The sequence below is a fragment of the Lithobates pipiens genome, unplaced genomic scaffold (assembly GCF_037356315.1).
Source record: "Lithobates pipiens isolate NorthernLeopardFrog02 unplaced genomic scaffold, aLitPip1_a1.2 Scaffold_10, whole genome shotgun sequence".
In the NCBI taxonomy this organism is placed as follows: Eukaryota; Metazoa; Chordata; class Amphibia; order Anura; family Ranidae; genus Lithobates; species Lithobates pipiens.
Window position 1 is genome coordinate 14,809,684 of NW_027507686.1, and position 26,827 is coordinate 14,836,510.

A 26,827-nucleotide genomic window follows, 5' to 3' on the forward strand; every position below is an offset into this window, starting at 1 on the left:
CTTCAATTCAAGTTATTAACCCAAAATTACTAAGCTATAAAGACTTTATGGTAGCTTTTCTGATCTTCCATGTGGCTCAGATGGTATTAAAGCCAATAGGTAAGCATAACAGACCATGCAACTCTCATTTTCAGATGGTGGACACCAAATGCAATATCATGTCAGAAGGTTTTCTCCCTTCATAGCACACCTAAATTTAATGCAAAGTTGATAGTTGCCCACCTGTCCTATTGGCCATCCTTCTTTGATACCTTGAGTTATTGACCCAAATCTATCAAGCAATAATGGCTTTTACACTGGTTCTCTTGATCTTATATGTGGTTCAAACTGTATTAAAGTAAGAGACCATGCAACTATCATTTTCGAATGGTGGACACCAAAGGTGATATAATATCAGAAGGTTTTCTCCCTTCATAGCACATCAAATTCAATGAAAAATTACTAGTTGCCCAGCTGTCCTACTGACCATCCTTCTTCAATTCAAGTTATTAACCCAAAATTACTAAGCTATAAAGACTTTATGGTAGCTTTTCTGATCTTCCATGTGGCTCAGATGGTATTAAAGCCAATAGGTAAGCATAACAGACCATGCAACTCTCATTTTCAGATGGTGGACACCAAATGCAATATCATGTCAGAAGGTTTTCTTTTTTCATAGCATGTCTAAATTCAATGCAAAATTGCTAGCTGCCCAGCTGTCCTACTGACCATCCCTCTTCAATACCTTGAGTTATTGACCAAAGAATTAGCAAGCAATAAAGACTTTCTGTTGGGTGTCCTGATCTTCCATGTGGCTCAGATGATATTAAAGCCAATGGGTAAGAATAACAGATCATGCAACTCTCAATTTTCAGATGGTAGATACGAATGACAATATAATGTCTGAAGGTTTTCTCCCTTCATAGTACAACTAAATTTAATGCAAAATTGCTAGTTGCCCAGCTCTCCTATTGACCATTCTTCTTGAAAACCTTGAGTTATTGACCCAAAACTAGCAAGCAATAAAGACTTTCCACGGATTCTCCTGATCTCTCCCAATCTTCCACATGGCTCAGATGGTATTAAAGTCAACAGGTTAGCATAACAGACCAGGGAACTATCATTTTCAGATGGTGGACACCAAAGGAAATATAATGTCCGAAGGTCTACTCCCTTGATGGCCCACCTAAATGCAACACGAAATACCTCCCACTTTGCCCATTTTTCAACCTACACCTTCCAACGTCACGGTACCTTCATCTGGGTCACTGGCGCTCACAGTCGCCACCACGGTGCCCACATCCTGGTCTTCGTCCACGCTCACATAGTAGGTGCTCTGCGCAAAGGTCGGCGGGTTATCATTGACATCGCTGATAAAAATGCGCACGTAGGCCGTATCTGCGAAGACAACAGGCAAAAAGGGAAATTAAGGAAAGAAAAAAAAAAAAAAAACAAGAGTGAGCCAATTCTGTCGGCTGCAATTTCTCTGCCTGTCGGGCAGAGCGTTAAATGAAAACTAATATGTAGACGATACGGGAACAGGCCCCCGGGGGGCACAGAACAATTTACACAGCCGCATTATCCTGAACGCGCTTGAAGAGGGAGACGGACGTCAAAAGCGATTCTTCTCAATAGATAACACACAGATAATTGATTTCTGATGTCACAAGCTTTTTATTTTTCGGCCTATCGCCCCAATAAGGCCGTTTAGTCCGGGGGTAATTTACACAGCTTCAGAGCTCAGCAATTTCAAAAAGGAGAATAAACGCAGAAAAACTATTATATATTCACAGCATCTATCTGCGTAGCCTGCAGCCCGGCACAAATAGATTCACTTTGCTGTTTTTATTTTTTTATTTTTTTTTCCATCTATGTATCTTATTAATGTAAGTTATTCCAATACATTTTCCACCTACCCTAGTTATGTCATTTTAATGGTGATGGTCCCATTATTCCAGAATTCTTTCCATAGACAAATTTCAATCAGGAACATTTTATTAACCCTTTGAAGGGGAACTTCTACAACCCAAGGGATAAAGAGAAAAGTACAGATGAATCCCAAATGCATTATAATTAGTGGTATGTCTTATAATAATAATATGACCCCCCGGGGCTTTTTCATCGTTTTCATTCCGAATTTCAACTAGATGTTAAAAAAAAAAACCCACACAAATGAATCCATTTATGTCTTAAAGATAAACTCCAGGCAGATATAAAAGACATATAAAAGACACAAATGAAGTCAGCTCTGTATTCATTAACATATCATTAAATGCATCTGTTTCCAAGCAAAGCATGGTAACTACCTGAATTTAAAGTCGTAGCCTTTGTACAGCCGAGTTGAGGCTTGGAGTGGGAGAAGCAGCACAAACAGCCAATCAGTTAATTTGCTGACAAGTAGCATGCTGATAGGAGGAGCAGTGGCGGCTGGGGCTAAACATTTTTGGAGGGGGGGGGGGGTGGCGAACAAACCCCCCCCCAGGTCTGCACTCACCCCTCCACGGTCCTTCCTGCACTCACCCCTCCACGGTCCTTCCTGCACTCACCCCCCCCCCCCCACAGTCCTTCCCGCACTCACCCCTCCACGGTCCTTCCTGCACTCACCCCCCCCCGGTCCTTCCCACACTCACCCCTCCACAGTCCTTCCCGCACTCACCCCATACGGTCTTTCCCGTACTCACCCCTCCATGGTCCTTTCTGCACTTACCCCCCCCCCCCACGGTCCTTCCCACACTCACCCCTCCACGGTCCTTCCCGCACTCACCCCTCCACGTTCCTTCTCGCACTCACCCCTCCATGGTCCTTCCCGCACTCACCCCTCCACGTTCCTTCTCGCACTCACCTCTCCACGGTCCTTTCCGCACTCACCCCTCCACGGTCCTTCCCGCACTCACCCCTCCACGGTCCTTCCCCCACTCACTCCTCCACGGTCCTGCCCACACTCACCCCTCCACGGTTCCCCGCACTCACCCCTCTGCGGTCCCCCCCCCCACTCACCTCTCCACGGTCCTTCCTGCACTCACCCCTCCAGGGTCCCCCGCACTCACCCCTCCATGGTCCTTCCCGCACTCACCCCCCCCCCCCCCTCCACGGTCCTTCCCTCACTCACCCACCCCACGGTCCTCCACACTCACCACTACATGGTCCCTCAGCCTCTCAGAGTGACAGAGAAATGAGTTCACCACTGTGCTGCTTCTCTTTTCATTGTCCAGTCACAGACTGGGGTGGATACAGAAGGACCTGGGCTCAGAAGCAGCATAAAGAGCCAATAAGTTCATGTGCCGACAAGAAGCATTCTTATAGGAGGAGAAAGCAAAGTGATAGGAAGATTAAGTCAATATTGTGCTGCTTCTCCTTTCACTGTCCGGTAACAGAGTGGGGCAGGTCTGGAAGTCTCAGAAGAAGCTCATCACTGGGCTGCTTTTTTTTTCACTTTCCAGTCACAGACTGGGGTGAATCCAGAAAGGTGTGGGCTCAGGAGGAGCAGTACAAGAGGCCAATCAGTTAATGTGCTGAAAAGTAGTATGCTGATAGGAGAAAAGAGCAGAGTCATAGAGAGTTGAGCTCATCGCTGTGCTGCTTCTCTATTCACTTTCCAGTCACAGACTGGGGTGGGTCCAGAAGGATATGGGCACAGAAGAAGCAGTATAAGCAGCCGATCAATTCATGTGCTGACAAGAAGCCTGCTTATAGGAGGAGAGAGCAGAGTGACAAAAAGATGAGCTCATTCCTGTGTTACTTCTTCTTTCACTGTTGATTCACAAACTGAATAGTGTTTGTTTACATGTACAGTGGTGTGAAAAAGTGTTTGCCCCCTTCCTCATTTCCTGTTCCTTTGCATGTTTGTCACACTTAAGTGTTTTGGAACATCAAACCAATTTAAACAATAGTCAAGGACAACACAAGTAAACACAAAATGCAATTTGCAAATGAAGGTGTTTATTATTAAAGGTGAAAAAAAATCCAAACCATCATGGCCCTGTGTGAAAAAGTGATTGCCCCCCTTGTTAAAACATACTATAACTGTGGTTGTCCACACCTGAGTTCAATTTCTCTAGCCATACCCAGGCCTGATTATTGCCACACCTGTTCACAATCAAGGCATCACTTAAATAGGAGCTGCTTGACACAGTAAGGTCCACCAGAAGATCCTTAAAAGCTACACATCATGCCGAGACCCAAAGAAATTCAGGAACAATTGAGAAAGAAAGTAATTGAGATCTATCAGTCTGGAAAGGGTTATAAAGCCATTTCCAAAGCTTTGGGAATTCAGCGAACCACAGTGAGAGCCATTATCCACAAATGGCGAAGACATGGAACAGTGGTGAACCTTCCCAGGAGTGGCCGGCCGCCCAAAATTACCCCAAGAGCGCAGCGACTACTCATCCAAGAGGTCACAAAAGACCCCACAACAACATCCAAGGAACTGCAGGCCTCACTTGCCTCAGTTAAGGTCAGCGTTCATGCCTCCACCATCAGGAAAAGACTGGGCAAAAATGGCCTGCATGGCAGAGTTCCAAGGAGAAAACCACTGCTGAGCAAAAAGAACATCAAAGCTCATCTCAATTTCTCCACAACACATCTTGATGATCCCCAAGACTTTTGGGACAACATTCTGTGGACCGATGAGACAAAAGTGGAACTCTTTGGAAGGTGTGTGTCCAAGTATATCTGGCGTAGAAGGAACACTGCATTTCATAAAAAGAACATTATACCAACAGTAAAATATGGTGGTGGTAGTGTGATGGTCTGGGGCTGTTTTGCTGCTTCAGGACCTGGAAGACTTGCCGTGATAAAAGGAACTATGAATTCTGCTGTCTACCAAGAGATCCTGAAGGAGAATGTCCGACCATCTGTTCGTGTACTCAAGCTGAAACGAACTTGGGTTCTGCAGCAGGACAATGATCCTAAACACACCAGCAAGTCCACCACCGAATGGCTGAAGAAAAACAAAATGAAGACTTTGGAGTGGCCTAGCCAAAGTCCTGACCTGAATCCTATTGAGATGTTGTGGTATGACCTTAAAAAGGCCGTTCATGCTCGAAAACCCTCTAATGTAACTGAATTAGGACAATTCTGCAAAGATGAGTGGGCCAAAATTCCTCCAGGACGCTGTAAAAGCCTCATTGCACGTTATCGCAAACGCTTGGTTGCAGTTGTTGCTGCTAAGGGTGGCCCAACCAGTTATTAGGTTTAGGGGGCAATCACTTTTTCACACAGGGCCATGATGGTTTGGATTTTTTTTCACCTTTAATAATAAACACCTTCATTTACAAATTGCATTTTGTGTTTACTTGTGTTGTCCTTGACTATTGTTTAAATTGGTTTGATGTTCCGAAACACTTAAGTGTGACAAACATGCAAAGGAACAGGAAATGAGGAAGGGGGCAAACACTTTTTCACACCACTGTAAGCAGTGTGAGTACCTGAATTTGAACTGCTGTCAGCCTTTTGCAGTCATTGTACAACATAGCTCAGGCTAGGATTGGGAGAAGCAACACAAGGAGTCAATCGGTTCATGTGCTGACAAAAAGCATGCTTATGGGAGGAGAAAACACAGATGTGCTCATTCCTGTGCTGCATCTTCTTTCACTGTCCAGTCACAAGCTGAGGTAGGTCCAGAAGGACCAGGGGCTCAGAAGAAACAGTACAAGGAGCCAATCAGTTCAAATGCTGACAAGAAGCATACTGATAGGCGGAGATAGCAAAGTGACAGAGAGATGAGCTGAGCTCATCCCTGTGCTACTTCTCCCTTCACTGTCCAGGTACAAGCAGGGCCGAGTTTAGAAAGACCTGGGCTCAGAAGAAGCAGTACAAGCAGCCAATCCATTCATGTGCTGACAAGAAGCATGTTGATAGGAGGAGAGAGCAGTGGGACAGAGAGAGGAGGCTCATCACTGTGCTGCTTCTCTTTTTACTGTCCAGTCACAGGCCAGGGGGAAAGACTTGTGTTTCCTAAAGTGTATCTTAGGGCAAAACCTTTTTATTATTTCGTTTTGGATAGAGAAGGGTAGGGTTCAATTCTTTGTCGAGTTTCAATTGCTGTCCTCCTGTTGGGGGCCATCAACCCTCCGTTTGTACTGGTAACCAATGACACCGAAAAAAATAATGAAAGGGAAAATCCTGAATTTTATTGCTGTGCCCAGATCAAAAGGTTTGGTGAAAATATTAATGTGGACATTTGTCTAAGAAGGAATTCCTCTCACAGGATATTTCCTCTAAGCCCTTGTACACACGGTCGGACATTCCGACAACCAAATTTGTCCGAAACTGTTGCATACACACGGTCGGACAAAGTTGTGGGAAAATCCGATCGTTCAGAACGTGATGACGTTATTTCGTTACGACGGGACTACCATCAGGCTAGTAGTCAATAGCTTTGGTCTAGGAATTTGATCTGAGCATGCGTGGCACTTTTTCCGATCGGAAATTCTCTACACATGATCGGACAAGGTCCGATTGGTTCATGTTGTCGGAAAATTTTATAGCCCAGCTGGAAAACTTGGTCCGTGGGATATTATGACGGAAACAGTCCGATGGAGCCCACACACATGGTCGGATTATCCGACAACACGGTTCCGATCGGACATTTTCCATCAGAATGTCCGACCGTGTGTACAAGGGTTTACTGTTATGTCACTGGTACATGGGCAGCAAAAAAATAAATCAAAACTGGCTGGGGTTTAAAGAGGAAGTAAACCCTGATGAGTTTACTTCCTCTTTGTCTCCCTGCAAAGGTAAAGCATAATGAGCTACCATGCATCGCATAGGAGTCCATTATGTGTCACTTACCTGACACAGGAGCCAGCGATGTCACCGCTGTCCCCTGTAGTCTGGAGTATCCATCTTGTTCTGGGTATCGCTGCTCCGGCCACTCACATCGCCGGAGCAGCGATGACGTCACTCCCGCGCATGCGCACGGGAGCCGCCACTAACGGCATATTGCCGTTAGTAGCGGCATGCTGCTAACGGTGATAGTGCGTCTGCGTGCTGCTGTCTACGGCGCATGCGCCATAGACAGCTGTCACTGTCTTTTACTAAATATCTCCTAAAGGTTTAGTAGATATTTCTTGGACCTACAGGTAAGCCTTAATCTAGGCTTACCTGTAGGTCAAAGTGGTTTGTAAGGGTTTACAACCACTTTAAACCCTTCTCTACTCCATCCAAAACTAGTGTGGCAGGGGGTCGATACCCCAGATGATGTCTTAGAGGACGAAATGCGTCGGGTCGACTTACCTACCGCATCGCGCTTTCTCTGCGATCTAATTTAATGGCTCAATTTTGTCTTCTAAAATGTGAGTGTTTTTAATTCTATTTAATCCTATTAAATACTCCTAAATGTTATTACACTATGCGAGTTCTTGTATGATTTATTGCATATGACCATATGGAGTTTTGATGAACATTCCGCTCCTGCCCACCACTCTGCCTTAACCAGAATAAGGGGAATATCGGTGATCCATTTGAAGTAGGAATCTGCCTGTATTACTAAGCCTATGGTGACTTGTGAGGCGTATGCCTTTTCAGGTCTACTCATTTCGGTAAGCCTCACTCTTACGGGTGGCGGTACTGGCGAGGATTCCTTTTGGGGCGCTATAGAGTGTGAACTCTTGAATATGCGGAACTAATCACTCTTTCACATGCACTTTTTTCTTCGCAATCTATATGAATAATATATATGAATTTCTATTATACACTTATGCACTTTATTGTAATTTTGGCACTTTATTGAGATTTTATCACTAAAGTTGGTCTATGTTATATTTAATAAGTTATTGTGTTTACTTTACTATAGTGTTTTTGTCAATAAGTTGGCACAAGTCACTGCAATATTTGTTAGCGCAACATTTTTTCTCTATATGCCTTCTCACATAGCTTGAGCTGCTCAATGTCCTCGTTCAAGTCATCCTCCTCGTGAGTAGACATGGGCGCCGTCAATAAATTTGTTTTGTTCTGTTCCGTTACGGTTCGTATTAAAATTAATTCGTACTTCGTATTTCGTGTCCGAAATTCAATTTCAATTCATACAAAATACGAATTGTCGTTAGGTTCGTTAACTTGTATGAACGTTCTTTACGATTAATTTAAAGGCAAAAATATACCTCAAGATGACAGTCGATGCTGATGGAAGTTGGGTTTTTATCCGAAATACGAAATTCCGTTGAAGAATTTCCTATCCGAAATACGAATTTTCGTTAGATGAGGGGCTCCCATCATCCCTGTGCTGTGCTGACTTCCTCCTGGGGATTCGTAAACAAAAGTTCGTATTTCGTACAAAAGTCGGACGCATGGCAATTCGTATTTCGGATCCTCTCGAATGTACGAATTTAGGGAAATTCGTACGAATTTGAGATTCGTACGAAATGAATCGCACATGTCTACTCATGAGTAGTTTTAGCAAAACGAAAAAAATAAGCCAACATATACATATTAGACTGAATTCTAGATATTTGTGTACCAGTATTGGGCTGCCCGTGTTTTCCTGGTCGAGCGGATTCTGAACCATCGGATGATTTGACCTCCAGTAAGTACGACGTCTTTGTCTCTCGGTCGAAGACTGCTGCGGTGTAGATGCTCCCTGTCTGGGGGTCTATGTGGAACAGAGCGTGGTCCCCACTACGATCTTCCAATATGGAATACATGATCTGGAAGACAAGACATGGAGGTCAGGAACTGTCTGGACACATCCCTACCATTTGAGACCTCAGCCTTAGACCCTGTACACACGGTCGGACATTCTGCCAACCAAATCCGTTGGATTTTGTCCGACGGATTCTGTCCGACGGATTGTGTCCGAAACTGTTGCATACACACGGTCGGACCAAGTTGTCGGAAAATCCAATCGTTCAGAACGTGATGACGTTATTTAGTTACGATGGGACTACGTTCAGGCTAGTAGCCAATAGCTTTGATGTGGGAATTTGATCTGAGCATGCGTGGCACTTTGTCCGATCAAAATTCTCTACACATGATCGGAGTATGTCCGATCGGACCAGTTTGTCGGAAAATATTTCCAACATGTTGGTAAATTTGGTCCGACGGATATTCCGACGGAATCAGTCCGATGCAGACCACACACAGTCGGATTATCCGACAACACGGTCCAATAGGACACATTCCGACGGATTCTCCGACCGTGTGTACGGGGGCTTATAGTACGGCCATGCTGAACCAGGGTTCCTCCAAAGGTTACTAGGGGTTCCTTAAACTTTTGCTAATTGACCTCCCATCTGATGGTTCCAGTATATTTCTGGGTTCACCACCACTCAGCACTCTTCTCCAAATAAAACCCATGATGGGACATTGTTTACTGCCACCAGATTATTTTTTATTTCTGCTGACCACAGGCAAGCCCTCATAAAGCACGAAGGACAGTCAACAGGCTCTTTGTTTGAAAAGTTTGGAGACCCCTCCACCTTTAGAGCATTGGGGTTCTATTCAAAATGAAAGACACTGCAATGCACCAACATTAGTAATATGTCTTCATGTTAATTGACCCTGAAACGACCAATATTTGTATTGACAGTTTCCCTTTTTATTTATTTATTTATTTATATATCTTGTGGTTGCTCACTATCAATGTTTCCTCTCTTTTCCTCCCGTATTCTATCACCAAGTGGAACAAGCGTCCTGATAGAATATTATGACTCGAATTTGTGGCGAAGTCACGCATTGCACTAGTTGCTGGGAGACTGAGCAGCGGGGGGAACTGACACTTTGTGAATTGGGGAATCTTGCCGTTTGCGCTCTTCATTTTACCCTTTGGTATGGAAGAGAAAGATGAAAGTGACAGTTTGTTTTGGGAAGACTGGCATGGGTTGTCCCCTGCAAGGATGGCGAGGATCAGCGGGAGAGAATTAATTCAACGAGACATGCACAGATACATCAAAGCAAAAGGAAGAAGTAAGAAATGTATTTTTTCATCCATAAAGAAATGTTTAGATTCATGGATTCATGTTGCTTTTTTTTTTTTTTTCTCTCCTTTTTGTAATAATACACACATGATAACCCAGCAGAGATAAGTATAGTAGGACGGTGTTTGAAAACCTGTTGAAACCTGTTTGTGTGTACGTATAATGGAAATCTATGGGTATGGAGGTTTTAATTTGTTTAAATAGTGAATAACCAGGATGCTACGAGATGTATGTTAGGTGAATGGTGACATGTTGATGTTTTGTGTTGCCTTTAGAAAAGGCAGCATAAAACGTTATTTTCTTTCAAATAATAGCCTCTGCCGGTCTTTGTCAACCTTTTTACGCCAGAGGAATCCTTGAAATAATTTTTTAGGTCTTACGGAACCCCTGATACAATCAGTCAAATGGAGGACAATGCGAAATGTGTTTCTTACATTGGTGATCAGTGGGAAGAATGCTCCTTATATTGGTGGTCAATGGGAAGAGTGCCCCTCTTCTATTTGTGGTCAGAGAGAATGCCCCCATACATTGGTGATCAGTGGGAAGAATGCCCCTTACATTGGTGATCAGTGGGAAGAATGTCCCTTACATTGGTGATCAGTGGGAAGAATGTCCCTTACATTGGTGATCAGTGGGAAGAATGTCCCTTACATTGGTGATCAGTGGGAAGAATGTCCCTTACTTTGGTGATCAGTGGGAAGAATGCTCCTTACATTGGTGATCAGTGGGAAGAATGTTCCTTACATTGGTGGTCAATGGGAAGAATGTCCCTTACATTGGTGATCAGTGGGAAGAATGCTCCTTACATTGGTGGTCAATGGGAAGAACGTCCCTTACATTGGTGATCAGTGGGAAGAATGCCCCTTACATTGGTGATCAGTGGGAAAAATGCCCATTACATTGGCGATCAGTGGGAAGAATGCTCCTTACATTGGTGGTCAATGGGAAGAACGTCCCTTACATTGGTGATCATTGGTAAGAATGTCCCTTACATTGGTGATCCATGGGAAGAATGCTCCTTACATTGGTGATCAGTGGGAAGAATGCCCCTTATATTGGTGGTCAATGTGAAGAATGGCCATCTTCGAATCGTGATCAGAGGGAAGAATGCCTCCTCTTCTATTGGTGATCAGAGAGAATGCGCCCCATACATTGGTGGTCAGTGGGAAGAATGCTCCTTACATTGGTGATCAATTTGAAAAATTACCCTCTTCTTTTGGTGGTCAGAGGGAAGAATGCCCCGCTTCTATTGGTGGTCAGAGAGACTGCTCCCCATACATTAGTGGTCAGTGCTAAGAATGCCCCTCTTCCATTAGTGGTCAGTAGGTAAAATGGCCAATTCAATTAATTGGGAGACAGGGGGAAAAATGCCTCTTACATTGGTGGTCAGTGGGAAGAATGCCCCCCTTCCATTGGTGGTTAGTAAAATGGCCCCCACATACATTGGTGGTCAGTGGGAAGAATGTCCCCTTTTAAGAATAATGTCCCTTACATCAGTGAGAAGAATGTCCCCCTTACAGTGGTGCTTACAATACCCTCCTTACCTATAGCTAAAGAGACCATTGGTGTCATTGCACTGGCTCTGCCAAGTGGCGTTGGGTATGGAAATATCCAGACACCATCACTTGGGAGGTCAATCAGCCACAGCTCAAGGAACCCCTTCCAACCTTTAGAGGAACCTTGAGAATGGCTGGCTTGTGCAGAAATAATATTTGGCCTGGATAATACATAGGATTTCAGGTAGAATGTTATTTATTTATTGACCAAATTATATTTTTGACTGACTACTCTCTTTTTAATACATATATACATATATTTTACATTTCTAAAGATTTTTTTGTATGGGCATAAACTTTTATTTGCTGTTGGCGCATGGAAGATTTGGGAAGAAATAACCGGGCCTTGGTCTCACCAGGGTTGAGAATCACTGGTCTAGTACACACTTTAAGAATGTGTTGACCTTGCTCATAAGGATGAAGGGATGGTCAGGAACTCTTGGTCATGTACCGAGTAACAAGTACAAATGCAGTATCATTTAAAGGTCTTTTTGAAACATTTATAGGTTAAGAATATCAAATACAACCAACACATTTTTGGAGGGGGGCACCTCTTAACAGCCCAAAGAATGGCTAGGGAAGGGTAAAATGGTCGGTTTTGTTTTGCTGTGTCCTTCTTACGAAGATCTATCTTAAGTTTTATGACGTGTCTCCCCTGGAGGACAATGGCAGTATTAAAACCCTGAGCAAAGTTTAAAAGTTTGAAAGTGCCAATTTGCTTTTTTACACTTTTGTTAGACTTTTCCAAGGACCCTGTGGGATATCCTGCTTAATGGAGAGCTGCCTTCCTTGAACTAGAGATCAAACCTGACCTTTCCACTCGGGTCCAGCGTGCCTACACGTCTTTTGCAGTATTAATAACCTGACACAGGTTCTAAACCTTCCCCACACTTTTCAAAATGAAAAATGAAAAGATTAGAAAATCTGTTAGAAAGGGCATTTCTGTGTCTCAAACCAACTATGCTTTTATAACTTTTGGCTAATAATTAATAATAATGATATTCTAGTTTACTGTAAAAAAACATTTCAATCAGAAGCCAATAAAAAGTTTATATAGATCTGAAAACGTAAAAGGTAAGCTGGCATGGTGAAATTTACATAATGTTCGATAAACATGATAGGTTAATCAAAAAACATAGTTACAGAAAAGGAAATGTTGCAAAATGTTGGGACATTCAGTAGATTGTCACTCATTTTATGTACAACCAACTGAATACTTTCAAAATTTGGTACTGTGGAACAGTGATGAATATTAATACAACCAACATAATGCTGATGAATATTGATACTACTAATGGGATGGTGACAACTATTGGTACAACCAATGGAATGTTGCTGAAGGTTCATACTACCAATGGTATGTTGATGAGTGGCACAACCAAATGGAAGGTTGAATCATGTTGGCCCAGCCAATAGAGTGATGGATCATGTTGGCCCAGCCAATGGAAGATTGGATCATGTTGGCCCAGCCAATGGAATTCTGGATAATTCTGGTACTTCCAGTGGAATGATGGATTATGCTGCACCAGCCAGTGGAATGTTGGATCATGTTGGTCCAGCCATTGGAATGTTGGATCATTCCGGAACATCCAATGCAATGATGGATTATGTTGGACCAGCCAATGGAATGTTGGATCATTCTGGCACATTCAATGGAATAATGGATTATGTTGGACCAGCCAATGAAATGTTGGATCATGTTGGCCCAGCCAATGGAATGTTGGGTCATTCTGGCACATACAGTGGAATAATGGATTATGTTAGACCAGCTAATGAAATGTTGGCTCATGTGGGCCCAGCCAATGGAATGTTGGATCATTCTGGCACATCCATTGAAATGATGGATTATGTTGGACCAGCAAATGGGATGTTGGATCATGTCGGCCCAGCCAATGGAATGTTGGATCATGCTCGCCTTGAAATGTTGATGATTAAGTGGACATTTCATTAGTCAATTATGCCTAAAAATGGGTAAAGAGAATATCAATGAGGACAATGTTCATAGAAAATGTACATATGAAACCTAAAGAGTGTGGTCTATGATTGGTTACCTCTCCATTAAGACCTAGGTCTTGGTCAGATGCAGAAACCTGAAGGACAAAGGTCCCCAACTCAAGTCCTTCAGTCACTGAAGCCTCATATATTGACGAGCTGAAGAATGGGACATTATCATTCACATCTGCAAGTTCAACAAAGCATCTTAGTGTTTTTACAGTGTTAAAGTACAACTGCTATGCGACAATAAAAGAAAAAACTAAAATTTAATACCAAAATCTAGTTCTTTGGATACATTTTAATCATACACTAAAGCCTAATAACATACAATTCCCCCCCAAAAAATTTCTTCTTCCCTGCTGTATAAATGCTTTGGCTGTTTTCAAGTTCGCTTCTGAGAGAAGACAGCCAAGATCATAAACTCTTCTCAGTATTACAATGAGTGTGTTTCTATCAATCTCATCCCGTGAACCTTTATTACCACTCCTTAGGCAGCTAAATTCATTAATACAATTAACAGATTGAAATTAGAAGAGTATGTTTAGCCTTAACAGCCAGCCAATATACCTTCTGTGTCTGTTGGGTGGCTTAGTATAATGTTCCTGCATGAGAAAAGGTGCACTTTACAAGGTGTGTACTCAGGTCACTCAGTCCTACCTGTGATGTTAATATACACTGTAGTGAAGGCAGCTAGAGGCACCGCAGCAACATTCTGAGCTCTGATTTTCAAGATAAAGTTCCTGGTGGTTTCATAGTCGAGGTTCTCAGCCACTAATACTGAAGCAGAACCATCCTCCCGGTTCACGGTCAGATAGAAACGTACTGGCATGTTACTCTCAGGAACTAGTCCTTCTTCCAAATTATATGTCACTCGAGGATCTCCCAGAAGTGATCTTGCCTTGACGGTCTACACAGAACCAAGAGAAGCAATGGAATAAAGTTGTAATTTTAGGAAAACACAAGTATGCATTGGGAAATCTCTTGATGAGAATGAAAGACGAAGTGATATCTGTCCATCATACACCCCAAGGATTTCCTGCAAATTTTATCCCCGATCACCCCAGTTTACATCTGTGGCCCATGCACATGAAGGCACCATTCACTTTTATATAGAGCAGTGGTTTTCAAACTGTGGCCCTTTGCTTGTCTTTATCTGCCCCTTCCACTGACACCAAAAGTGGGGCACAATTCCTTCCTTTGACACCAACAATGGGGCATAATATCTACCACTGATATAAAGGTGTAAAGGACGACTGTTTAGTTGAAATGCGTCGGGTGGACCCCCTTACAGACATCGCTACTTTCTGACTATGCTATTACGATTGAACCAAATTTTTCTAGTTCCATGGTCTTTGATACCTGAGCCCCCTATTTTCGTGGGATGAGCACTATAGAAGGATCGCTACGGATGATTTCATGACCTGAAGACTTGCGGGAGATTACATACTAGATGTATGATTATCTGGTTTGCTAACCTATAGGCCCATATGACTCGAGAGGCGTAAGCCTTCCTCTGAGTCCACGTCATTTGGTAAGCCTCCTCTCCCCTTCTTTATCACGGTGGTGGTGGTATTATTCTACACATCAGAAGTTGAATTTCACCTTTTTTCACGTCACCTCAAGTTTGGAATTGTGATTGATATTACACATTTCAAGGACTGTTATGCCCCGTACACACGAGAGGGATTAAGTCTGACAAACCTCCGACGGAGTTCCGCTGGAGTTCCGACGGAGTTCTGGCGGATTTTTCGACCGAACGGACTTGGCCACACACCATCACACCAAACTCCGACGGAGTCGAACGTGATGACGTACGACGGGATTCGACGTAGGAAGTTCATAGACAGTAGCCAATAGCTGCCCTAGCGTCGGTTTTAGTCCGTCGGAGTAGCACACACACGAGCGAACTTTTCGAAGGGGACCGGGTCCGGCGGAGTTCCGTCGGGAAAATTTAAAGCATGCTTCATTTCTAAAGTCCGTCAGACTTTAGCGAAGCTAAAGTCCGTTGCAGCCCACACACGATCGGATAGTCTGACGGACTCGGTCCGTCGGAGTTTGGATGTCGAAAAGTCCGCTCGTGTGTACGGGGCATTAGACGTTCACTTGATGGACTGTATATGTTAAATTAATTTAATTTACTTTAACCTTTTGTGTGCATGAGGTTCATGCACTCTTCCACCTGGGAGTAAGATCGCTTGATATACAACGGAATTTACACATATTTTCTTTTTTTGAAGTGTATGTAATTTTCTTTGCTTGAATTAGTGCCTTACTGGTTCATGTGATTTGTTGCCACCTAAGCGCTACACTTTTTTGTTTTAATCTACCACTGATATAAATTATAGGGCACTATTCCTCCCACTGACACCAATGATGGGACACTATTCCTGCCACTGACACCAATGATGGGACACTATTTCTCCCACTGACACCAATGATGGGGCACCATTCCTCCCACTGACACCAATGATGGGAAACTATTCCTCCTACTATTGTCAATGATGGGGCACTATTACTCTCACTGATACCAATGACAGGGCACTACTCCTCCTACTGGCCACAGGTGCTATGTAATTTTTTACTCCCACTGACCACCAAGCCAGAGATATCGTCTAATCCCACTGATGCCAGGAAAGTTTCTACTCCCGCTGGCCCCCCTAAAGTCCATAAAGGACAGTAAACTGGCCCTTTGTTTAAAAAGTTTGGAGAACCCTGGTATAAAGGGGACATTTTGAACTACGCTCTGACATCTGCAATATTATGCTTGTTTGAGTGTTAAGAAATACTTGGGCCATCAGCTGTCTTGGGTCATCTTGTCTTGGGACTTGGGTCATCAGCTGTCTCCACAGCAGGGCATGCCTGAGGGTTGAGTTCTTGGAATGTCAAAAAGAAAAACCACATCTTGTGGATTTTCATGCCAAGGACCTAAGGCTTCCTATGATTTATGGGTAAAAAGTTTTGGTGGAGCACTGGACCCTAGAAGGTGAGTCAATCTCAGGGTTGAGTGAGATGAGCCACAAAATCATAAGGGCAAGCAGCTTTCTTCAGCTGTCACCAGGCCCAAGTAAGTAAATAGTATGTAAACAGTAAGTGAAATGGAAGGACGTTATTGTCACATAAGTTCCAAGTTTAGGAAGCTTAGCAATAGAGGCTTCTCCAAACAACTGCTTAACTGGTGACTGGAGTCGGTCTCTGTGTTGCTATGGCTATTTTAGTGATTTTTATAGCATAAAAATGGAATAACATTTCAAGACCATGTATTGTTTAAAAAGCAAAGATTCACCTATTGTTATGCCAATGAACCTGTTGGGTTGGTTCATTAAGCTTAGGACAGGAAATGATGCAACAGGAAGTAGGGGGAGGGAACAGAGAACAGTACTGGTTTTGTGCTAGGAATTGTATGCCATTAAAAGTTTTTCCTACAATTATATGTGCAGCATTCTCTTTGTTTATTAACCACTTCAGCCCCAGAAGGAATTACCCACTTCCTGACCAGGCCATTTTTTGCAATACGCTTTAACTGACAATTGCGCAGTCATGCCACGCTGTACCCAAACAAAGTTGATGTCCTTTTTTCCCAAAAATAGAGCTCTCTTTTTGTAGTATTTGATCATCTCTGCAGTTTTTATTTTTTTTGCGCTATAAACAAAAAAAGAGTGACAATTTTGAAAAAGAAAATAATATTTTTTAGTTTTTTTTCTATAATAAATATCCCTAAAAAATAAAATAAAATTCCTCAGTTTAGGCCAATATGTATTCTTCTACATATTTTTGGTAAAAAAAAAAAAAAAATGCAATAAGTGTATATTGCTTAGTTTACGCAAAAGTTATAGCGTCTACAAAATATGGGTTATATTTATTGTATTTTTATTATCATTTTTTTTTTTTACTAGTAATGACGCCAATTAGCGATTTTTGGCAGGACTTGTGGCGGATAGATCGGACACTTTGGACACTTTTTTGGGACCATTGATATTTATACAGCAATCAGAGCTAAAAACAGCCACTGATTACTGTATAAATGTCACTGGCAGGGAAGGGGTTAGCACTAGGGGGCGATCAAGGGATTAAGTGTTCCCTAGGGAAGTGTTTCTAACTCTGGGGGGGGGGGGGAAGTGGACTGACTGGGAATACAGAGAGAGCACTGTTCCTGATCACTAGGAACAGCAGATCTCTTCTACTTCCATGGCCGAATGTTGATCTGTTTGTTTACATTGACCGACCCTGTTCTGGCTCCCAGAGGAACGACTGTGGGTCTCTGGTGGACATCGCGCCCGCTGACCATGCACATCACTTTTGCTTGCCCCCAGGGGCGGATTGACCATTCGGGCACTCGGGCACTGCCCCATGCCACTAAGGAGCTCCATCAGGGTTGCCAGCCTCAATAAAACCAGGGACAGTATGTAAAAATCTGTGTTTTTTTAAAAATCCCAAAATTATAGCTGCCCCGCCTCTCCAGTACCTTTTCAGTGTGTTAATGTGTATATTGTGTGTGTATATTGTGTGTCTGTGTGTTTATACTGTATGTGTGTGTGTGTATACTGTGTGGCCCCATAATCTATGGCCTGGGGGCCCCATAATTTTCTCCTATTGCCCAGGGGGCCCCATGAGTTGTCAGTCTGCCCCTGCGCTTCCCCTATAGCCCTTAAATCGTCCACCGTACAGCTACGGCGATTCACGCAGGGGAGCCAATCTGCTGCCATATAACGACGGCGGCTCGTCGGCAAGTAGTTAAATACAAAAGGGTTATATTAAGATATTAAGACCATCTATGATAACTACAAGTGAAACTGTCTATTCTTGACTCATCTACCCTTGGTATTAAGCCTACAGGGATTTATTTAATTTCACTACTGTTGGTCCACTTGGTCATCTAAAGCCCCGTACACACTATCAGATTTTCTGCTGAGTTTTTCCTTCAGATTTACCAAAACCATATAATATGAGGACAAACCTTAGGAGTTTCAATGTGTATGCAATCAGGCAGGCCCTTCTACTACATGGTTTTGGTAAATCTGAAGGAAAAACTCAGCAGATAATCCGATAGTGTGTATGGGGCTTTAGAGTTTGGATTCCTCTTTCTCTTCACCTGTTCTGGGTGTACTGTAGGGAAATTTTAAGCCTCAAGACTTTGTTTTGTGGATGGATTGAATCGGCACCAAGTCCATTTTATGTTGTGTCACCCCATGGTTTTCAAGGCCAAGCAGCACCTATCCAGTACGTCCTGAGGAAGCAATCAGTATTGCGAAACCCGTTGACAAGCTAGCGTGGAGGAGATAATGGACCCAACCTTTTGATACAATACATTATTTTTTTCTGTTGATTTATGGACTTGATATATACTCTTGGGGATCCATGCCTCCACGCTTTGCGCTCTTGGGTATCTGTGGACCCTGTCAAGTAAAGGATGTTTGTTTTTTTGTACTTTTTCAAGTAAAGGGTGTCTGTTTTTTTGTATTTTTTTTTTTAACTATTTTGTAATAAAGATATATATTTTATAATTTACTGCCTTATGTTATGCCCACAAAGTCTTCAATTTTTGATAGAGTTTTTACTCTTTCCAAACTTCTCATGGCAATAAATTGCGTATTTATCAATATCTGAGTTTTTCTTTTTTGTCTTTGTCGTTGTCTTTTTTTAGAGTCGTTTATTTATACACCTTGATAAATTGTACAGGGCAAAATCCAACTTCTATATAAACATACCATATATACTCGAGTATAGGTCGATCCGAATATAAGCCGCGGCCCCTAATTTACCACAAAAAAACTGGGAAAACTTATTGACTCGTGTATAAGCCGAGGGTGAGACATCCCTGTGTCCATCCCTGTGTCCTGTCCATCCCTGTGTCCCTCCCTGTGTCCATCCCTGTGTCCATCCCTGTGTCCATCCCTGTGTCCCGTCCATCCCTGTGTCCATCCCTGTGTCCCGTCCATCCCTGTGTCCATCGCTATGTCCCATCCATCGATGTGTCCCGTCCATCGCTGTGTCCCGTCCATCGCTGTGTCCCGTCCATCCCTGCCTACCTGTGCCAATCTGCAGCCTCTGTGTGCCATGCCGCACCTCTCCTCCTCGTCTGACAGACGGTGGCCATTCCACTGTTCAAAAGCCACGCCTCTCTGTCTGTGATAGGCGGAACACTCAATTTCCCAGCAGTCAGTGTTCCGCCTATCACGGACATCCTCTCATCCTCGTCCGTAGTATGAGAATGAGCGGATGTCCGTGATAGGCGGAACACTGACTGCTGGGAAATTGAGTGTTCCGCCTATCACAGACAGGGAGGCGCGGCTTTTGAATAGTGGAATGGCCGCCGTCTGTCTACCTGATCTCCGTGACTCGAGTATAAGCCGAGGGGGGCACTTTCAGCCTAAAAAAAGGGGCTGAAAATCTCGGCTTATACTCGAGTATATACGGTAATGTGAAAATATCAAATTCAGGGCTGCAGGCTCGACTTTATCCTCAAAGGTGATGCATCTATAATGGGGCACTGAAATACGCGTTTTGCTAATGAGGACTTGAAATGGTTAAAAGAAAAAAAATTTATGTTCTTGGTACAAACAAGAGCAAAATCTCAGCATACTCTTCAAACACCGACCTCCATTAAATATTAACCTCCATTTCACCTAATAATTATTACTCATTAATATTTTACTAACAGACAAAATAATTCATATTTCATTATAATAGCCACAAAGAGTAACCTCAATTACACCCAGCAAAAGTCTGACCCAAGGATGACCGGCAATTGTAGAAACGCTATTTATTGTATGGTATCCTTTAGCCCTTGTACACACGGTCGGACATTCCGATGGACAATAGGACAGGACCGTGTTGTCGGATAATCCGACAGTGTGTGGGCTCCATCGGACTGTTTCCCTCGGAGTATCCGACGGACCAAGTTTTCCAGCTGGGCTTTAAATTTTTCCGACAACATGATCCGATCAGACTTTGTCCGATCATGTGTAGAGAATTCCGATCAGACAAAGTGCAACGCATGCTCAGATCAAATTCCTAGACCAAAGCTATTGGCTACTAGCCTGAACGTAGTCCCATCGTAACTAAATAACGTCATCACGTTATGTACGATCGGATTTTCTGACAACTTTGTCCGACCGTGTGTATGCATCAATTTCGGACAAAATCTGACGGATTTGTTTGTCGGAATGTCCGACCGTGTGTACAAGGGCTTAGGGATGCACCAATTTCATTTTTTTTATTTTTTTTTTACGAGTACCGATACATTTTCTTAGTACTCGCCGATACCAATTGTTTCCGATACCGACCGCAACTGTTTTGTTTACACTTCAGCTGTCAGCAATGGTACAAAGCATTGAAAATTTATTTACAAATAAAATAAAAGGTTTGTTTTTTTTTGCGCTTTTTTCAGTGTGAAATGTGTAAATATATGTTAAAGGTGTAAAAATATTAACAAACAAAGCAAAAAAAAAAAAAAAAAAAAAAAAGTTTTAATTATTAATATCAAGGTGAACAATAAAAAAAAAAAAAAAAAAAAAAAAAAAAAAGTTAGCAGGAAAATAATAAATTAACCACTTCAGCCCTGGAAGGTCTACCCCCCTTCATGACTGGGCCATTTTTTTTGCGATAGGGCACTGCGTTACTTTAACTGACAATTGTCGCGTGACGCTGTAGCAAAAATAAATAAATAAATATATATACACATATATATATACACACAGATACACATACATACATACATACATACATATATATATTTTTTTTATATATATATTTATTTTATTTTTTGGATGCTGTAGCAAAAAAATAAATAAATAAATGTATATTTTATATACATATACACACACACATATATATATATTTTTTTTGCTACAGAATCCGAAAAATAAAATAAATATATATATAAAAAAAATGTTGCGTGACATATATATATATATATATATATATATATACACATATACACATACACACACACACACACACATATATATATATTTTTTTATATATATTTATTGTGTGTGTGTGTGTGTGTAAATATATATATATATATTTTTTTGGACGCTGTACCGAATTTTTATATATATATAATGTTTGGGGGTTCTGAGTAATTTTCTAGCAAAAAATACTGATTTTAACCACTTGCCGACCAGCGCACGACGATGTACGTCGACAGAATGGCACGGGCAGGCAAATGGGCGTACATGTACGTCCCTTTAAATTTGCCACCCTGCCATCGGGAGCGCGCCGCCGGTGGCACGCTCCCATGCTGGTCGGGACCCCCGTGAGTCCTGTCATGGGACCCGCAGACTCGATCGCCACGGGCATCCCCGCGATCGTCTCACGGAGTGGCCGAATGGAGGAGTGCCGTTGTAAACAACATTTCTCCATTCTGCCTAGCAACTAGTGACGCTGATCTCTGCTCCATGTGATTGGAGCAGAGATCAGTGTTCACTAAATGAAAGCCCAACCCCCCCACAGTTAGTAACACACCCCTAGGAACACTTAACCCCTACACTGCCACCCACTGGTTAACCCTTTCACTGCCAGTGTCATTTACACAGGAATCACTGCATTTATATAGCAGTGATTGCTGTATAAATGACAATGGTCCCAAAAATGTGTCAAAAATGTCCGATGTGTCCGCCATAATGTCGCAGTCACAATAAAAAATCGCTGATCACCGCCATTACTATTAAAAAAAAAAAAATAATAATAAATTATTAATAAAAATGCTATAAAACTATCCCTATTTTGTAAACGCTATAACTTTTGCGCAAACCAATCAATAATCGCTTATTGTTATTTTTTTACCAAAAATATGTAGAAGAATACGTATCGGCCTAAACTGAGGGAAAAAAAAAGTTTTTTTATATATTTTTGGGGGATATTTATTATAACAAAAAGTAAAAAATAATGCGTTTTTTTCAAAATTGTCGCTCTATTTTTGTTTATAGCGCAAAAAATAAAAACCGCAGGGGTGATCAAATACCACCAAAAGAAAGCTCTATCTGTGGGAAAAAAAGGACGTCAATTTTGTTTGAGAACCACGTCGCACGACCGCGCAATTGTCAGTTAAAGCGACGCAGTGCCGAATCGCAAAAAGTGGTCTGGTCTTTGACCAGCAAATTGGTCCGGTCTGAAAGTGGTTAACTTGTAAGCAACAAATGTCAGAAAAAGGCTGAAAAGAGGTGAAGATAAAGTAATGTACCACCACAGGCGTATCTCTCAATGTGTTCTCCGGAATCACAATCTCATATCGATCTTTTTGCCACACCGGGGGCTGATTCTGGGCATCTGTCACCCGCACTGCCACCTCCACCCGCGTGCTACGGTTTCCGCCATCTGTTGCAATTACTTCTCGTGTTATTAAGGATTTCTGAAAAACAGAAGTTGATAAAAACGAAGCCAAGTTAAGGTCATTAGTAGCCCAAATCCTCACACAAGTTGGATGCATGTAATTAGCATTGTTCAAGGAAAACTGTCACTTTTCTTCATTCAAGATAAATCTCTCCGGCTCATACTCACTAGACACGCGCTGAATGAAAACATGTGTTTCGTTTCCATATTTGCAGATATTCGTTTAGATTTGGAATTCGTATTTGGAATTAGTTTTTTTTTTATTCGTATCCGAATCGATTCAAATTTACCCAATTCGAATCGTTTTCAAATTTGAAAACTATTCAAATTCTGAAAATTTTAATCAATTCAAATGCGGGCTAAACTAATATTTTCTATTCTATTCTGTTCTTTTTTATTCAATTCTTTTCTATTCAAATTCAATCTGAATTTCGGAAGATGGTTATATTCTTTCTATTCTATTATTTTTTTTTTCTATACTATTCTTTTTTGTATTCTATTCAAATTCGAAATGATTCTATTTGAATTTTGGAAAATGATTATATTGTTTCTATTCTATTCTATTGTTTTTTTTTAAGTCTATTCTTTTCTATTCTATTCCATTTTTTTTATGTATTCAAATTCAAATGTATTTTATTTGAAAATCAAATTTCAGAAGATGGTTATATTCTATTTTTTTCAAAAAATGTTTATTCAATTCTATTCTATTTTGTTCTGTTGTACTCTATTATATTCTAGTCTTTTATTTTCTATTCTATTTTGCTCTGTTTTATTCTATTTTATGCTACTCTTATTTTCTATTCAATTTTGTTTTGTTTTACTCTATTATAATATTCTATTCTTTTATTTTCTATTCTATTTTGCTTTGGTTTACTCTATTATAGTCTATTCTTTAATTTAATATTCTATTTTGCTTTGTTTTACTTGATTATATTCTATTTTTTTATTTTCTATTCTATTTTGTTTTGTTTTTTTCTATTATATTCTATTCTTTACTTTCTTTTCTATTTTGTTTTGTTTTACTCGATTATAGTATTCTATTCTTTTATTTTCTAGTCTATTTTGTTCTGTTTTACTCTATTATATACTATTCTTTTATTTCTATTCTATTTTGCTCTGTTTTACTCTATTATATTCTATTCTTTTATTTTATTTTCTATTTTGTTTTGTTTTACTCTATTATAATATTCTATTATTTTATTTGCTATTCTATTTTGCTCTGGTTTACTCTATTATAGTCTATTCTTTAATTTTCTATTCTATTTTGCTCTGTTTTACTCTATTATATTCTATTTTTTTTATTTTCTAGTCTATTTTGTTCTGTTTTACTCTATTATATACTATTCTTTTATTTCTATTCTATTTTGCTCTGTTTTACTCTATTATATTCTATTCTTTTATTTTTTATTCTATTTTGTTTTACTCTATTATAATATTCTATTATTTTATTTGCTATTCTATTTTGCTCTGGTTTACTCTATTATAGTCTATTCTTTAATTTTCTATTCTATTTTGCTCTGTTTTACTCTATTATATTCTATTTTTTTTATTTTCTAGTCTATTTTGTTCTGTTTTACTCTATTATATACTATTCTTTTATTTCTATTCTATTTTGCTCTGTTTTACTCTATTATATTCTATTCTTTTATTTTTTATTCTATTTTGTTTTACTCTATTATAATATTCTATTATTTTATTTTCTATTCTACTTTGCTCTGGTTTACTCTAGTATAGTCTATTCTTTAATTTTCTATTCTATTTTGCTCTGTTTTACTCTATTATATTCTATTTTTTTTATTTTCTAGTCTATTTTGTTCTGTTTTACTCTATTATATACTATTCTTTTATTTCTATTCTATTTTGCTCTGTTTTACTCTATTATATTCTATTCTTTTATTTTTTATTCTATTTTGTTTTACTCTATTATAATATTCTATTATTTTATTTGCTATTCTATTTTGCTCTGGTTTACTCTATTATAGTCTATTCTTTAATTTTCTATTCTATTTTGCTCTGTTTTACTCTATTATATTCTATTTTTTTTATTTTCTAGTCTATTTTGTTCTGTTTTACTCTATTATATACTATTCTTTTATTTCTATTCTATTTTGCTCTGTTTTACTCTATTATATTCTATTCTTTTATTTTTTATTCTATTTTGTTTTACTCTATTATAATATTCTATTATTTTATTTTCTATTCTACTTTGCTCTGGTTTACTCTAGTATAGTCTATTCTTTAATTTTCTATTCTATTTTGCTCTGTTTTACTCTATTATATTCTCGTCTTTTATTTTCTATTCTATTTTGTTTTGTTTTGTTTTATTCTATTATATTCTATTCTTTATTTTCTTTTCTATTTTGTTTTGTTTTACTCTATTATATTCTATTCTTTTATTTTCTATTCTATTTTGTTTTGTTTTATTCTATTATATTCTATTCTTTTATTTTCTATTCTATTTTGCTCTGTTTTACTCTATTATATTCTATTCTTTTATTTTCTATTCTATTTTGTTTTACTCTATTATAATATTCTATTCTTATATTTTCTGTTATATTCTTTTCTATTCTATTTTTTTATTCTATTCCTTTTTTTTTCTATTCTATTTTATTCTCTTTGAAAATTGGAAAACAAAATCGAAAACTTTTTAAATTTGAAAATTTTTCTAAATCCAATTTGAAAACTATTCCAAATTTAATTAGAATTGTGTTTGAATTTTTTTTTTCATTATTTCAGATTCGTTTAAAATCGATACTATTGGAATTTAAAAATCCGGATACATCCGAGTTTGCGAAAACGAAAAAGGAAGAAGGAGGCGAACTGCACATGTCTAGTACTCACTTTCCCTTTAGTCACATGCCATTGGATCCCTTAGCAAATACTTGGCACTTGCAGGTAAAATTCTGGTAAAATTTTAGGTACCCCCTGCAATAGCAATTTCATTTTTAGTGAGACACTCCCCAAGGGATGCAGATACTAGAACCGTGCGTCTGCTAAATGGCTCTTTGCACGTCAAAAAAGCGCTCAACATGTAAGGGTCTGAACCTGGCAGACGAATTCCAACCCTAATTTTTAAAATTTTACCGACAGAGAAGAGAAAAGTCTTCTGTTGAGCTTTTATTTCGTGCCTGTGTCCCCATTGGAGAGATTTCACCTCACTTCCTGTCCTAAAGACACCATTATGAAAGGGAAAGGGTGTCACTGGGACAGGAAGATGAATATAATCTAAAAAATACCGAAGACTCTTGTTTTGAGCCTTTTCCGCTTTATAAATACATTTGCTTTTGTTGAGGTCTCCGACCCCCACCAGAGATATTGGAGATATCCCATCATATTCTGCCACCAGTACAAAAAGCGAGGGTAAAACTCCCCAAGGAGGGCATGGGCAGCAGTAAAATCGGACAGAGGTTCTAACCCTTCGCCTTTAACCCACTGGTTTTCTTTAAAAAAGGTGACTAGTGGTGACAACAGCACACACACCGTCTATTCTGTATAAAGAAAGAAATGATAAGGAATTGGCTGAAGCCAAGGAGGTGTCTCCGAGTTGCCACCATTACTTTAAAGAAAAAGGTCCCAGGCGTTCATTCAAATAGGCGAGAATGTTTTGGCATGCTGGGATTTGTAGTTCCAGGACAGCTGGCGAGCCACAGGCTGCTCACCGGGCCGTGTCACAATGTGTCACATTCTGAGAGGAGCGGAGGGACTGGGATGGACTGTGTGTGCAGATGTCCCTGTCCAGCTGGATTAGAAGGCCAATGACGAGGAGATTCCGACAGCCCCTCACAGCTGTCCAGAGCGCCGCGTGCCACCAGCTGTGCGATTACAATGTATCTCCGCAGAGCCGCCACTTATAAGAAATGTATCAGCTGCAGGGAGGGAGCGTTCTCCGTACAACCGCGACAATCATCCCAAAGACCAACCGCCACCCGGGCATCTCATACCGACCCTGACAGCGCCCAGCTTAAAGAGCCAGCTCACATCTAAGGAGCATCAATAACATTCCCAAATCTCCCTTCCTTCATTCCCTTGTATTTCCTTCATTCCTTCTCT

The 26,827-nt window shown here is 40.5% G+C and overlaps 1 protein-coding gene across 1 annotated transcript in view; it reads right to left on the reverse strand.

Moving 5' to 3' along the window:
* LOC143927509 (neural-cadherin-like) overlaps nucleotides 1-26,827 on the reverse strand; it is a 189,547-nt gene that overhangs the window by 63,788 nt on the left and 98,932 nt on the right. Inside the window, exons 12-16 of the mRNA XM_077451614.1 lie at nucleotides 22,629-22,796; nucleotides 14,102-14,351; nucleotides 13,501-13,628; nucleotides 8,438-8,624; nucleotides 1,234-1,377 (exon numbers count right to left, since the gene is read on the reverse strand). Coding sequence (XP_077307740.1) covers nucleotides 1,234-1,377; nucleotides 8,438-8,624; nucleotides 13,501-13,628; nucleotides 14,102-14,351; nucleotides 22,629-22,796 — 877 coding nt within the window. The remainder of the gene's footprint in view (nucleotides 1-1,233; nucleotides 1,378-8,437; nucleotides 8,625-13,500; nucleotides 13,629-14,101; nucleotides 14,352-22,628; nucleotides 22,797-26,827) is intronic.